Genomic DNA, 13,407 nt, shown 5'->3' with positions numbered 1-13,407 from the left:
ATGATCATTCTGCTAAATATCTTCTTTGTTGACAAAAGAAAATAACATCACACAGGTAGAGTAAATGATGTCAGAACTTTAATTTTTTGGTCAAATATTCCCATATTCTGATTAGAAAATCACCCGACACACTCTCTGTTCATTATCCTCACCATTGAACAGGCATAGAGATGGCAGTATATGAATAATGTGTTTCTGTGTGCTCTCTCTTCTCCCTGAACAGGTAAAGAAGTCCGTTTCTGCACACCTGTGCACAGTGGCTGATTTTGCCATCGAGATGTTTGACGTCCTGGATGCAATCAACTACCAGTCCTACAATGACTTTGTGCTTCGAGTTGGTGAGTGACCTTGTTAGAATGAGGTGTCAGCCATGTGTTTGAGTGAGTTAATGTGCGTAAATGAATGTGTGTTCTTGTGTACGAGTAAAGGAAATACGTCAGTAAGTGTACACATTGTGCCGGACATCCCACATCCAGTAGGATGTCCTGAGTGTAACATATTTTGTAGGGAACAGATTACATATAACAAACACATAATTGCACTAATGCACAATAACGAATCATTTACACTACACGTCATTAATAAAAATGAAAAACATTCTTGTCATGAATTTAAACAAGACGGACCTCAGTTGGTAAGGAGATTTTTTTCCACATGCAGACAGACAGCAGGAGCCGAAGGTTTAACACATGGAACTGCTTGGAAAAGCATACCTGCTACAAATCATTTTTAATGAGAAGGGCAGAGAGAATGGAGAACGGGCACAATCCTGTACAACTGGTCCAAATGAGTGATCTGTAATTACATGTTTTAAGCCTCTTGACAAGCCGCATTTGCAAAATATAAACTTGCAGTTATGAAGTCATTTTGCAATATACTAGTAATGTAGTAATGTATTTTCTTCGGATGTAACCAAGGCCACATGGTCAGTCAAAAAATAAAAAGATAAAATTATACTATTTTTATAAACATTACAGCTTAAAAGTTTTTGGTTCAGTATGTTTTTTAGAAATTAATACTTTTTTATAGCAAGAACATATTAAATTGATAAAAAGTGACGGTAAAGACATTTATAAAAAAATAAATAAATAAAGATTTCTCTTTCAAATAAATGCTGTTCTTTTAAATTTTCTATTCATCATAGAATTCCGACGAAAAACATATCACAGTTTCCACAAAAATATTAAGCAGCACAGCTGTTTTCAACATTGATTATAATGAGAAATCTTTCTTGATCAGCAAATCAGCATATTAGAATGATTTCTGAAGGATCATGTGACACTGAAGACTGGAGTAATGATGCTGAAAATTCAGCTTTGATCACAGGAATAAATTACATTTTTCAAATATATTCAAATAGAAATCTTTTTTTCTTGTAATAATATTTCACAATTTTACTCTTTTTACTGTATTTTTGATCAAATAAATGTGAACATATGAGACTAAAAAAATCTTACCAACCCCGTATTTTTGAACGGAAGTCTGTTTGTCATGGAAAAATGAGAGATAAGGGAAGTTAAATCTGATTACTGACTGATTTGATTGTTTGATCAGGTATCAACGTGGGTCCAGTGGTTGCCGGAGTAATCGGGGCTCGTAGGCCTCAGTACGACATCTGGGGAAACACAGTCAACGTCGCCAGCAGAATGGACAGCACTGGAGTTCAGGGCAAAATACAGGTAACTGTGACTTACACAATCCTTACAAAAAATAATTTGATTAAGTATACTTAAGTAAAGTTCAAGGGCCAGATTTACTAAACGGGGCAAATTAGCGTGAGAGCGCAATTCCACAAATGCGCCGACGGGAGTGGCAAGTTTTGTGCGTGATCTATTGCTGACGCGCAAATTAAAGAACACAGATGCAGTCAAATCATTTACATAATGACCAACGCAATCTACCAAAAGCAGCGTGAATTAGCGTTGGGTCCCAAATAAGCAGAGCTGATGCTCTCATCAGGTGCGGGTTGACACAGGCGCAACTTGTTACATGTAATATACGGATAACGTCTTCCTCTGGCATTCCAAAGAAATTAATACGAATGGAAAATATTTTCTCCCTTCTACCATGTTCTCTCTGTTCTCTGCAGTGCTTCCTCCAAGCAGCAACAATTGCAGCCTTGCCGCAAAATGGGTTAAGACATGCTTTTTTGGGGTGTTAAATAATGGCGTAAATACCAGTAAATTGACTAGCGTAAACATTAGTAAACCGCGTTGCGTGATTAATTTAAATACTCTCCATCCATAAATTTTGCGTCTGAAAGGGAAACTCCTACTAATGCATATGCAATAAGGTCAGCCGCAAAAACAACTCAGTCCACACGCCTTTTCAGCGCTACTTTTGCACTGCGTGTCTTTAGTAAATCCCGACAGTAGTCTTTTAATGCCAAAACAGGGTTTGCGCTGACGCAAGCTGTTAGTAAATCTGACCCCATGTATATTTTAAGTATACCTTATGTAGTAAGTATACTAATATTAATGCACTACTTGTAAGTGTACTATTTCAATACTACTTGGGACTAAATTGGCCCACTTTTTAGTATAGGAGTATAAAAGTATACTTTTAAGTATAACAGTAGTAAACTTTGAGTACACAACTAGTTTACAACTACGTTTTTCTTTTGTACTGCAACTATACTACAAGTGAACTTAAAGGTATACTGATAGTTTACTAGTTAAATACTTGTAGAATAGTTTAGTTTAAGTACACTTTGAAGTATACTCTCAGTAAACTACCAGTTTAGTAGTTTTATAATGCAAACATACTTGTAAGTTTTCTTTAAGTGAACTTGACATCATACTTCTAGTTTTTATATATTGTTTTTGGACTTTAAGTATACTACTATGTTCCTATTTAGGTATTCGTTTTTATACTTGATATATATCTTTAACTGTACTTTAACTCTTTCTCCGCCAGTGTTTTTTTATTTATTTATTTTTTTAAAGTTGCCAGCCAGCACCAGCATTTTTGATCATTTTCACTCTGCAACAACTTTCATGGCCCCAGAATATTATGTGGAATGAATATCTGAACATGCAAATTAAAAAAAAAAAAAAAAAAAAAAAAAAAAAAAAAAGGAACAGAGCTTCTGCTTTAAAAAAAAAAATAAAAAAATCTAGCTTCATGTATTTGTTTTTTTATCAACACTCGAATGTTGATAAGTTTCATAAAAAACATTTTGAACAAAAAGAAAATCGCATTTTTGTCAAAAACTTCATCCGGATCGGATTCAGAACGATGATCAAAACATAGATGGAGTAGATCGAGTCCATCAACACCCCAAAAGCTTGTACCTCTTCAAGGGTTTGACATTTCCTTCGGTAACGTTTCACAGTTTTGATTTATATGCTGTTTTATGTTTGATGACCGCGTAATTTTACATGTGCATAAGCAATGCTTCTATCGCTTGTCTCTGCTTCTTCTTCGCCTGTGTTTTGATCCAGAGATTCTGTACTCTTTCAGAAGATGCATAATAGTGCCCCCTACTGTATAACAGTGAAAACATGGATTGATGGAAAATAAATGACGGAAAATTCCGTCAATGGCGGGGAAAGAGTTAAGTAGATTTGAAGTAAATTCCTATGTACACTACCTGTGGACAACACAAAAATTCACATACTCAGAATTAGGAACATATCTGTTTTCTTTATAAATCAATATTTTCAAACAATCTAAGTTTATAAGACAGTATGTAAAACTATGGGGAAAAAGTATTTAATATGATAGCTAATCAAAAGATAAACACAAGCCAAGTATACTTAGAATACTTAATTATGCTTTTAAGTATATCTCAATCAAATGATTGAGTACAAGTATAGGCCAAATATACTTAGACTTTTCTGTCAGTATAAGTCAAGTATACTTAAAGGGTTTGTTCACCCAAAAATGAAAATTCTGTCATTAATTACTCACCCTCATGTCGTTCCACACCCGTAAGAATTTTGTTCATTTCGGAACACAAATTAAGATATTTTTGATGAAATCTGAGAGATTTCTGTCCCTCCATAGACAGCTATGCGACTACCACATTGACGCTTCAAAAACTTCATAAAGAGATCGTAAAACTAATCTATATGAATTGAGCGGTTTAGTCCAAACTTTCTGAAGAGACACGATTGCTTTATATGATGAACAGATTGAATTTAGGCTTTTATTCACTTATAAACATTGATAAGCGAACATAAACAGAAGCTCAACCAAACCTGCTTGATGCAACAAACCTCTTGCAGAAGCTCAAACATGCTGGGTAACACGAGAATGAACCTCATTGGTTCTTGTGGAAGCTCAAACGTGCTGCGTAACACGGGAAAGAATGAACTTCATTGGTTCTTACGGAAGCTCACACGTGCTGCATAACACGAGAATGAACCTCATTGTTTTCACACGTGTCAAGCAAACATGCTCAAGCTTCCGTTGGTTTACCACAATTGAGTTGATGAATGTTCATGTGAATAAAAGCCTAAACTCAATCTGTTCATCATATAAAGTGATCGAGTCTCTTCAAAATTTTCATTTTTGGGTGAACTAACCCTTTAAGTGTATTTTAAGTATATTTCTGAGAAGTACATAAAAAGTACCAGCATGCCACTCCAAACGCATCTGAATTTATTTGCTTCTACATTCCCAGGTGACAGAGGATGTCTTCCGCCTACTCTCTGGTTATTATCACTTCCTGTGTCGTGGCCAGGTCAGCGTGAAGGGCAAAGGTCAAATGCTCACCTACTTTCTAGAGGGCCGAACCCCGCAAGGCACGCTCCACACGCAATCCAAGAGTCTGGAACGTGGGTCGAGCCCCTGCATCCGGACCAAGCTGGGGTCCGCGCCCGCTGTCAGCAGTTACGGTGTGAAAAGTCACACCGTAGGGCACATTAGCACCCCAAATAACAGCATTCTGTACCTGCCCTCCGTATCCGTTGACATGGAGATGGAGGTGTGATCGCCAAGTAGACGGGTTCAACGGTGATCAATCGATGCATTAGTAAATCAGAGGCAGGGAGGGAAACCGAACACAAGGTAGGAAGTGGGATGAAGAACGCGGGGAGACGGGACAGTTTTGCACTGAGGAGAGAAACATTCAAATGTGCCAAACTGAGAAAGGCCCTGCCCCTTCACGCAATTACATAATAAGCATGTATGTCTTTACGTCTGCACGTATGCGTGTGTTTTATTGAGTCTTCCCCAGACCAACAGGATATCAGGGTCTCCTACACGGGAGCATGCGATCTACTGCAAAGGCAGCTTCACACCAGCCGAGGAGACATGTATCCAGCGTGTGTGTGTCTGTGTGTGTGTGTGTGTTTTATCTTGCAACTGAAAATGTCAAGAGATGCCACGGTGATGAATACTTCGAACACGTGAGCGGTGAGGACCAAACGTTCCGATTCAAAACAGCGCTGTATTTTGTACGTGACTGAGTCAGGCGACGAAAGGGAGAAACACGTGTTGGGGTTTTTTAAAAAAGACAAAGGGAAAAAATGGTTCCTCATATTGAGATGTGCTTTGAATAAATTGTTTACATGAAGAACACGTCACAGGTTTACAGACCTGATAGCAAAGTTATTCCCAGCTCTTCAATTTTCAGGCACTCGTCTGCGGGTATGGAGCGAGAGAGAGAGAGAGAGAGAGAGAGACAGATCGGCAGAAATACTAAACAACCGCAGTGAATCAGAGACTGCAGTGATTTACTAGCAAACGCTAACGCTATGCTGTTTTGTAATCATTTACAGAAAGTCGGTCGAGTCTGTGACGTGAGTAAATGTTTAACTTTGCGTGGGTTGAATCAGCACAGTTTTCCTGTATGTGATGTGAGTACGCACTTGGTGCTTGGACAAAACATCTGTATGCATTTGCTGCTGCCCTTTGCCCTCTGGGATATCCTTTCCAGTAATAACATGACAATAGATCCAATGTGAAATAATCTTGTGTTTGATAAGCATCAAGGACACAAAATATCGATACAATCGCTTCACTGCTTGAGAAGCCAGCACAATCGAAGCTGTGTCACTGATAATAGGCTACTATTCACAAAAAGCAACCAAATTGGCTTCCAGTATGTGATAAAATGGCGTAATATAAGTACATCTATTCCACATATATTTTGTCTGTGGTTTTTCAAAGTGGCAGTTAGATTTCAGATTCTCCTATCAACGGTAGCATCTCTCACTGTGCTTGCGGAACGATCTTTAACGCGCGGTTGAACATGCATGATATTTTAGTGCTGGATGTGTCATGTGCTCTGTAGATCTTAGGTTAAACATCTGGATTTTAGTGCATCTGTTTCAGAGCATGCTCTCGGTTTCGAAAGCCTCACGAGCCTCATTTCATACGAGTTAAGAAATATCTTTTGGTTTACTTTATGTGCTATTACTGTATCTTTGATAGATTTCCCATGATGCCTAGGGAATGAAGTTTGGCTTCAAGCATGCCGTTCTGCATGTCCCTCTCAGCATGCCGTAATTCCGTCACGTCGCGCTATTTGATGACTGATTTGTGTCTCTAATGCATGCCTACTGCAAAAACAAACCAAGGGTGAAAAGTGTCGAAGATATGTTGCGAAACATGCTTTAGTAGCACTGCATGAGCCCAGAATAATGGCCTTGATGAAACGAACCATCTTTTTTTGAATCATTATCTTTATCTGACGGCGTATCCGCTTACCTGTTCCATGCGCGGTGCTGTGGGGAAAGCTTTCTGGGAGTTTTGTAGCATTGGCGCCTTGTCGAGCTCTTGAAGTGACTGCCTTTTTATCCAGGGTCTGTAAGAAAAAGTGTATTTCTTTGAATATGTGCCAACATACACGGTTACCAACATATCAAACTGTGTTCTTTTACAGCGTAACTTTGCGACATTGTGTGCATTTCCAACTGTACTCTCACATGGACGTGGGGCTTAATACTGACTCGCAAATGGGCTATTCCTTTTTATTTCGATGTTTCTTTCATGTATTCAGGAATGCTCTCTCTCTGATTATACTTTCGGCCGCATTTAGCTTCATTTACCATCGATACGGAATTTCGCATATTTATTAACGCAAAGTAAGGAGCTGTCCATTCGAATTCCATATCTGTAGTTTTTCGGTTTTTATTTAATGAATATGAATGCCAAAATGCTTATTGTATCACTGAATATTTCAGATTCTATGATCCAACAAATGTAGCCAAACAGCTAAATGGTTCTATTTGATATGGCTTAATATGATCTATTTTGACTACAGTGGCCTAACTTACTGATGTTATGAACATTAATGATATATTAACTTTAATAATGCATAAAGTGTGCACAGTAAAATCATAGAATAGATTTTCATGTCGATTAGATATTTTCATATTTGATACGGGTCAAAATTATTGTACGTATTAAATATATTGTAGAGTAAACAAAAAGAGTATTTTATTGATGATTTGTAATATTTGTGCTATTTTTGGGGTTGCAATGTATTTATTGAGATGGTTCTATGTGAATGTAAATTTCATATTGAGATCTTTTATACTTGTGTTTGCACTGTTCAGGAATAAAATAACAATGAGAGATGACGTTGGGCTTCTGTGTGTTGTTTGCGACGATCTGTGTTGTCGTGGCCGTGGCCTTGACCTTGAATAAGGAGACGTCAATCTATGGACTGATTGTGAGAGTGAACGACCGGTGAGTTATGATCTTGCATAACTCGAGAAAAACAACTGGGGCAAACAAAGAAGTCAGTTTGGTTAGTTGACTTCTTGTTGGTAATAATAATTTTTTATTTTTTTTATTTTACCAGTTTCCTCTCCTACAAAAGTCCATGCCTTCCTGACGGGGTATTTGCATTAGATTAGGTGCTTGTATATTTGTGTGAAATAAACCTCAGTGATTCAGAACATTGAGGCTTTAGGAACTGCCGTAGATCCGGCCTATTGTCCCACTTCTCTTTTCTGCATATTTCCTCAGTTTTCAGACTGAAAGCGATTTCCCATATACAGGATGTACCCGTTCCGAAGCATTTTGGGGAACAGGGGAAAACAAAAGAGTCTTATCAAGCTGGCATGTGTAAGCAGCAAATAGACAGGATGTGGCATATCATACTGCCGGAAACAACTGTATGAGAAAAAAAACTCATATACACAATCATATCAGGCCAGGGTGTCAGGATGGATGGACCTTTCAGCATGACACAGAGAGAACCACTCTCTTTGCCAAAGTTACTGGTTATTGTGGTCTGCCAAGGTCAAATTATCACTCTAAACTTGCAATAGTGTCAACCTGACATGATCCTTCATAGTAAAAACAACCCTCCCCTACCCAACAACAGAGGGAAAACAAATGCCGAACCACAACGAAAAGATTTGAAAGTTACAGCTGAGAGGAAGATTTCCAGCGAGAAATTACTTTTTGGTCTGTTCTTCACTTAAATCAGAAAACTTGGAATATAGCACACAAGTTGTGTTGGCTGCTCTTATGGTGTTTTTGTCATGCTTAGACTGAGAAATATGTGACCGCTGAGAAGGGGTTTGCTTTAAACTAAAATTTTTTTCATTATTTACCACCCTTGTGTCACTCTGAACTAATTTATTCTGTGGAAAAGAGGCTCTTTTTCATACAACAAAAAATGTATGATGGTCACTGGCTAAGTTTCAAGTCACATTTTCACAATCACAAAGCTGAATTTTCAGCATCATTACTCCAGTCTTCAGTGTCACATGATCCTTCAGAAATCATTCTAATATGCTGATTTGATGCTCAACAAACATTTCCTATTAACAATGTTGAAAACAGTTGTGCTGCTTCATATTTTTGTGGAAACTGTTATAAAAAAAATTCAGGCTTCTCTGATGAAAAAAGTAAAAACAAACATTTATTTGGAAAAAAGCATTTATTTGAAATAATATAAAAAAAAAAAAAAAAAATAAAAAAAAACTTTTGTAACATTTATAAATGTGTTATATAACGGTCACTTTTGACTTAATGCATCCATGCTGGATAAAAATCTTACTGAACCCAAACTTTTGAATGGTAATGTATATGCCAGGATTTGAATCTAAGTCCACTTTTAAAAATGTCTCAGGTTTACGACTGTAACCATGATTCCCTGAGAAGAGGAACGAGACACTGAGTGTGTTTACATGCACCCTCATAATGCAATTATAATGGGATTTTGGCAATATTGCAATTAAACTTTACCTAATTTAAAACGCAATACTTCGATCAAACGAATGCGATTAAGCTCTTAATCGTAGTAACCATAATCGCATTAAAATGTAGATGTTGTACGCCAATTTTAATCGCAATAAACAGGCATGTGAACACCTTAATCGCATTATTCCCGCTCTGACCAAAGTGCGCATGTGCTCAGACGTACACTGATTCATGAAGTTGTTCACACAACTTCATGAATGATCTCCATGACGTTATTCTGAAGTTTTCTCTTCTCCAAATCGCTAAACTCTGTCAACACAACTCGCTGTGCAGTCTCAGCTCCGTATCTTCATCCAGACGGCGCGAAGAACGTGACAGCAGTGTAGGCAAACCCAGCACTGCAGTGTTCATCACGGCGCCAAATAATATCCAGTACGTCCATAAAAATGTATTTTGAATTTGTTGTGAGTAGATTAAGCCGGTAACATGAATACTGTATGCCTATCTGAGTTTGAGTATAACCATACTTATAAGCAAATAATTAGAGTAATGAAAATTGCATGTAAACTGGAGTGAAGAGTTCTGCTCGTGTCATGTAAACATCTTACTACGATTAAGACCTTACTCTGACTATGAGAAATAATCACATTATTTGTGCACATGTAAAGTTGTCACTGTGTCTTGGATCGGCGCTATGGGGGAATGGCATCAGCATGACCGGTGTCTGAAGCACGTGTGTCAAACATGTCAATTTTATTGGCCTACATCAGTCCATGACATCACTAGCAAAGCGCCCGTGTGTATAAGGTGTGGCAACGAGATGCAATGACTGCTATCAGGATTGCATTGCTATGAGTGCCTCCAACTCGCTCGAGAGCTGAACGTGCTTGTGCAAAGGCTAGATTACCATCCCCTCGGGAGAAAATCAACGAAGAACAAAGCTCCTTACCATGAATTCATCATGATGAGCACATCCAGCTTCCTCAGGGAGTCAGACGCACTCCACCGGAGTGTTTGTCTTGCGCACATACAAACAAGCCACTCCTGAAGAAAAAAGAGCTGATGACGTGTATTACAGGAACCCTCTTATATGCCCGGGCACTCAACTAGTGACATCATTGACTGTCATTGGCCAATAAAATTGGTGTGTTTGGCACACGTGCTTCAGACACCGGTCACACTGATGGCGTTCCCCCATAGCATCAATCCAAGATGCAGTGTTGAGTTTCTACTTTGAAAGGGAACTAGACTAACTCATTTTACACTTGAATAAATAATTACATTATTAAAAAGTGTTTGCTCTATTGGTCATGTCTTTTCTCACTAAGGCCCTGTTTACACCTGGTAATAACATGACATCAGATCACAAGCGGACGAGACAGACATACCCGTTTACACTTGGTAGTTTACATCCATCTCTTTTGTCCACTTTTGACCACTTCTGTCCGGATTTCTTTAAGGGGAGGGTCAATGGGAGTGAATGTATGGGCTTGTTCAAATCTTTTGATCTAATGATGTTTTATTAACAAAGTTCGGGAGAAACACGTACAAATGATCTATCTAATCATCACATAATTCCAACCAGCAATCAGCAATCAACACGTCTACCCAATCAGCATGAGTGGAGACCTATATTATATTATATATATATATATATATATATATATATTATATATACACACAGTCGACTCACTTATGTTTCTCGACAGTTTTCAGCATCCCTCCACCACCCCGTCTCCTCACACTCGCCTGGTTACTTTCCTAACCAGAAATACGGGGGAAATATTCTGGGCTCTCCTCGGACAGCACGCCAAACACGCATACTACTTTATCTGATTATTTGTAAATGTGAACTTGTGAAATGGACAAAATAAGCTTGCGCAATTTACATATGTGGTGCATGGAGATGATGGAAAAACACAGAGAGCAGCAGCTTTCATTTCTGATCTGATAGCCATAAGACCACGCCGAACGCTGTTGAGTGTGTGTTAGAAATCAGGAATGGTGAGAGAACATTGTGCTTGGTACGTTTTTCGTCTTTAAACCAAACTTGGGTGTTCAGCAACAAAGTTTAAATCCCATCTGACTAGCACACTTCCCATAATGTTTATGCATTAGGTCAGTAGGCGGAGAATATGTGGTCTTTTGTGGCTGTTCGAATGCATTCGACCACGAGCATCTACACTATGAAAGCAATCCGATCGAATGCGTTTTCGGCTATCTCTGGTCTGGAAGTGATCAAAAGTGGACAAGCTCAAAACGTTTAAGTTCCCATTTACACCTGTATTTAGCGTCGTCCGCATGTGATCCGATCGACTAAAACATCTTAATACCAGGTGTAAACGGGGCTTATAATAAATTGGTGCATGACACCAGCTCGACAGCACTTGTCCCCATTAATTTTCATTCTATGGAAGAGCATGCAAATTCTCTGTGAGTTTCCGTGAGTGTTCAACGGAAGAAAGAAAGTCATATGGGTTTGAAACAGCAAGAGGGTGAGAAAATGATGACAGAATATCTTTTGTGTGTGTGTGTATGTGAACCATCCCTGCTGCCACTATGCAGGAATGAATGCAATGGAATAATCAGCCCTGCCTATCGAACCTATTGTGAGTTAACAAGGAGCTTTGCTTATGGAAAATCTCCAGTCTTTATCCCTGTACCTGTCGTGTAGCTCACATACTGCAGCAGTGTCAGATCAGGCCTGGGCTTGCTTTTCCAGCACTTAACCAAACCCATTCCTTTCCTCATCTCTCAAATGATAATCTCTGCCCTCCAGCACATCAGCGCTCACAATGACTTTCGTATGAAGATGCTCTCACTCACTCCCATTTTTCCTCCCATCAAACAACTTGCCAGAACTTGTCTTTTCCCCCTTTTTAACCGTCAGTCCCCTTTTACTGGAAACTGTTAATGGTTCCTGCTAAACGAAGATGTGTGTGTGTGCGTGGACTGTGTATATGCTGATGAGTAAGGCGTAGGAGTGTTTATTACCTGAGGGGAGGAAATGACTCATGACTTTTTTTATGGCTGACATACCAAGATAAACAACAGCGCTAACAGGTCATCAGCTTGCACACTTCAAACCCAGCCGCTGTTTAGATCACAACTACGCAGCTACTTGATTGGATAAGACGGTCTCAGATCAGCGTGGGGCTAATGATCAATTTCCACTTCAAGTTAGCCAACTGAACAATCGTGACAAAACACACAAAGCTTTCAGGTGTACAGTACAGGCGATTCAGTATATCTGATAAGAGAATCCAACGGTGGACCCAAAGCTGCCAAAGACTGGATTTGTGATGGTTTGTTTGCACTGATTGTGTTATAGTTTGGAGTGCTCTTATTTAAGATCATAAAACACACAAATAAATCATAAAAACTGTCATAGCACTGATTGTGTTAATCAGTGTTCAGATTAATGGCTGTTGAATACTGAACACGTTATATGCAAAATACATGGGTTTCATATGTTGCTATTTGATTTGTTGATAAACTTTTTACTTAAAGGATTAGTTCACTTCAGAATACAAATTTCCTGTTGATTTACTCACCCCCATGTCATCCAAGATGTTTATGTCTTTCTTCCTTCAGGCGAAAAGAAATGAAGGTTTTTGTGGAAAACATTCCAGGATTTTTCTCCATATAATGGACTTCACTGGGGCTCAACGGGTTGAAGGTCCAAATTGCAGCTTCAAAGGGCTCTACATGATCTCAGACGAGAAACGAGACATCTTATCTAGCGAAACGATTGTTTTGTTTTTTTAGAAAATGACCAAACAAATTATATACTTTTTAACCACCAATGCTTATCTTGCACTGCTCTGCGATGCGCCATGCATTACGTAATCACGTTGGAAAGGTCACGCGTGACGTAGGCAGAAGTATCACGGTAGGGCGAAAAACTCCATCTCATTTTCTCCTCCAGCTTCAAAATCGTCCGATATCATTGTTTTACTTTTTTTTTTTTTTGGAAAGGCCGTTAGTCTTTGCAAGTTTGTAAACACTGGATCAGTACTTCCGCCTGTCACGCGATCTGTATGTTCTGTCTATGTAACATTTCCAACGTGATTACATAATGCGTGGCACATCACAGAGCAGTGCAAGATGAGCATTTGTGGTTAAAGAGTATAGAATTTCTTTCTTTTTTTTTTTTTTTTTAGAAAATGACAGATCGTTTTGCTAGATAAGACCCTTATTCCTTGTCTGGGATCATGTAGAGCCCTTTGAAGCTGCACTGAAACTGACATTTGGACCTTCAACCCGTTGAACCCCAGTGAAGTCCACTATATGGAGAAA

The 13,407-nt window shown here is 38.7% G+C and overlaps 1 protein-coding gene across 1 annotated transcript in view; it reads left to right on the top strand.

Moving 5' to 3' along the window:
- Positions 1 to 7,532, top strand: part of adcy1a (adenylate cyclase 1a) — a 54,631-nt gene extending 47,099 nt beyond the window's left edge. The window contains 3 exon segments of the mRNA XM_051874802.1: positions 224 to 338; positions 1,555 to 1,679; positions 4,628 to 7,532. Coding sequence (XP_051730762.1) covers positions 224 to 338; positions 1,555 to 1,679; positions 4,628 to 4,936 — 549 coding nt within the window. The 3' untranslated portion in view covers positions 4,937 to 7,532.
- The last annotated feature ends 5,875 nt before the right edge of the window (positions 7,533 to 13,407 follow it).

The sequence above is a fragment of the Ctenopharyngodon idella genome, chromosome 20 (assembly GCF_019924925.1).
Source record: "Ctenopharyngodon idella isolate HZGC_01 chromosome 20, HZGC01, whole genome shotgun sequence".
Taxonomy (NCBI): domain Eukaryota; kingdom Metazoa; phylum Chordata; class Actinopteri; order Cypriniformes; family Xenocyprididae; genus Ctenopharyngodon; species Ctenopharyngodon idella.
Note: the sequence above shows the minus strand (reverse complement) of the source record. Positions and strands in the feature narration are given on the sequence as shown.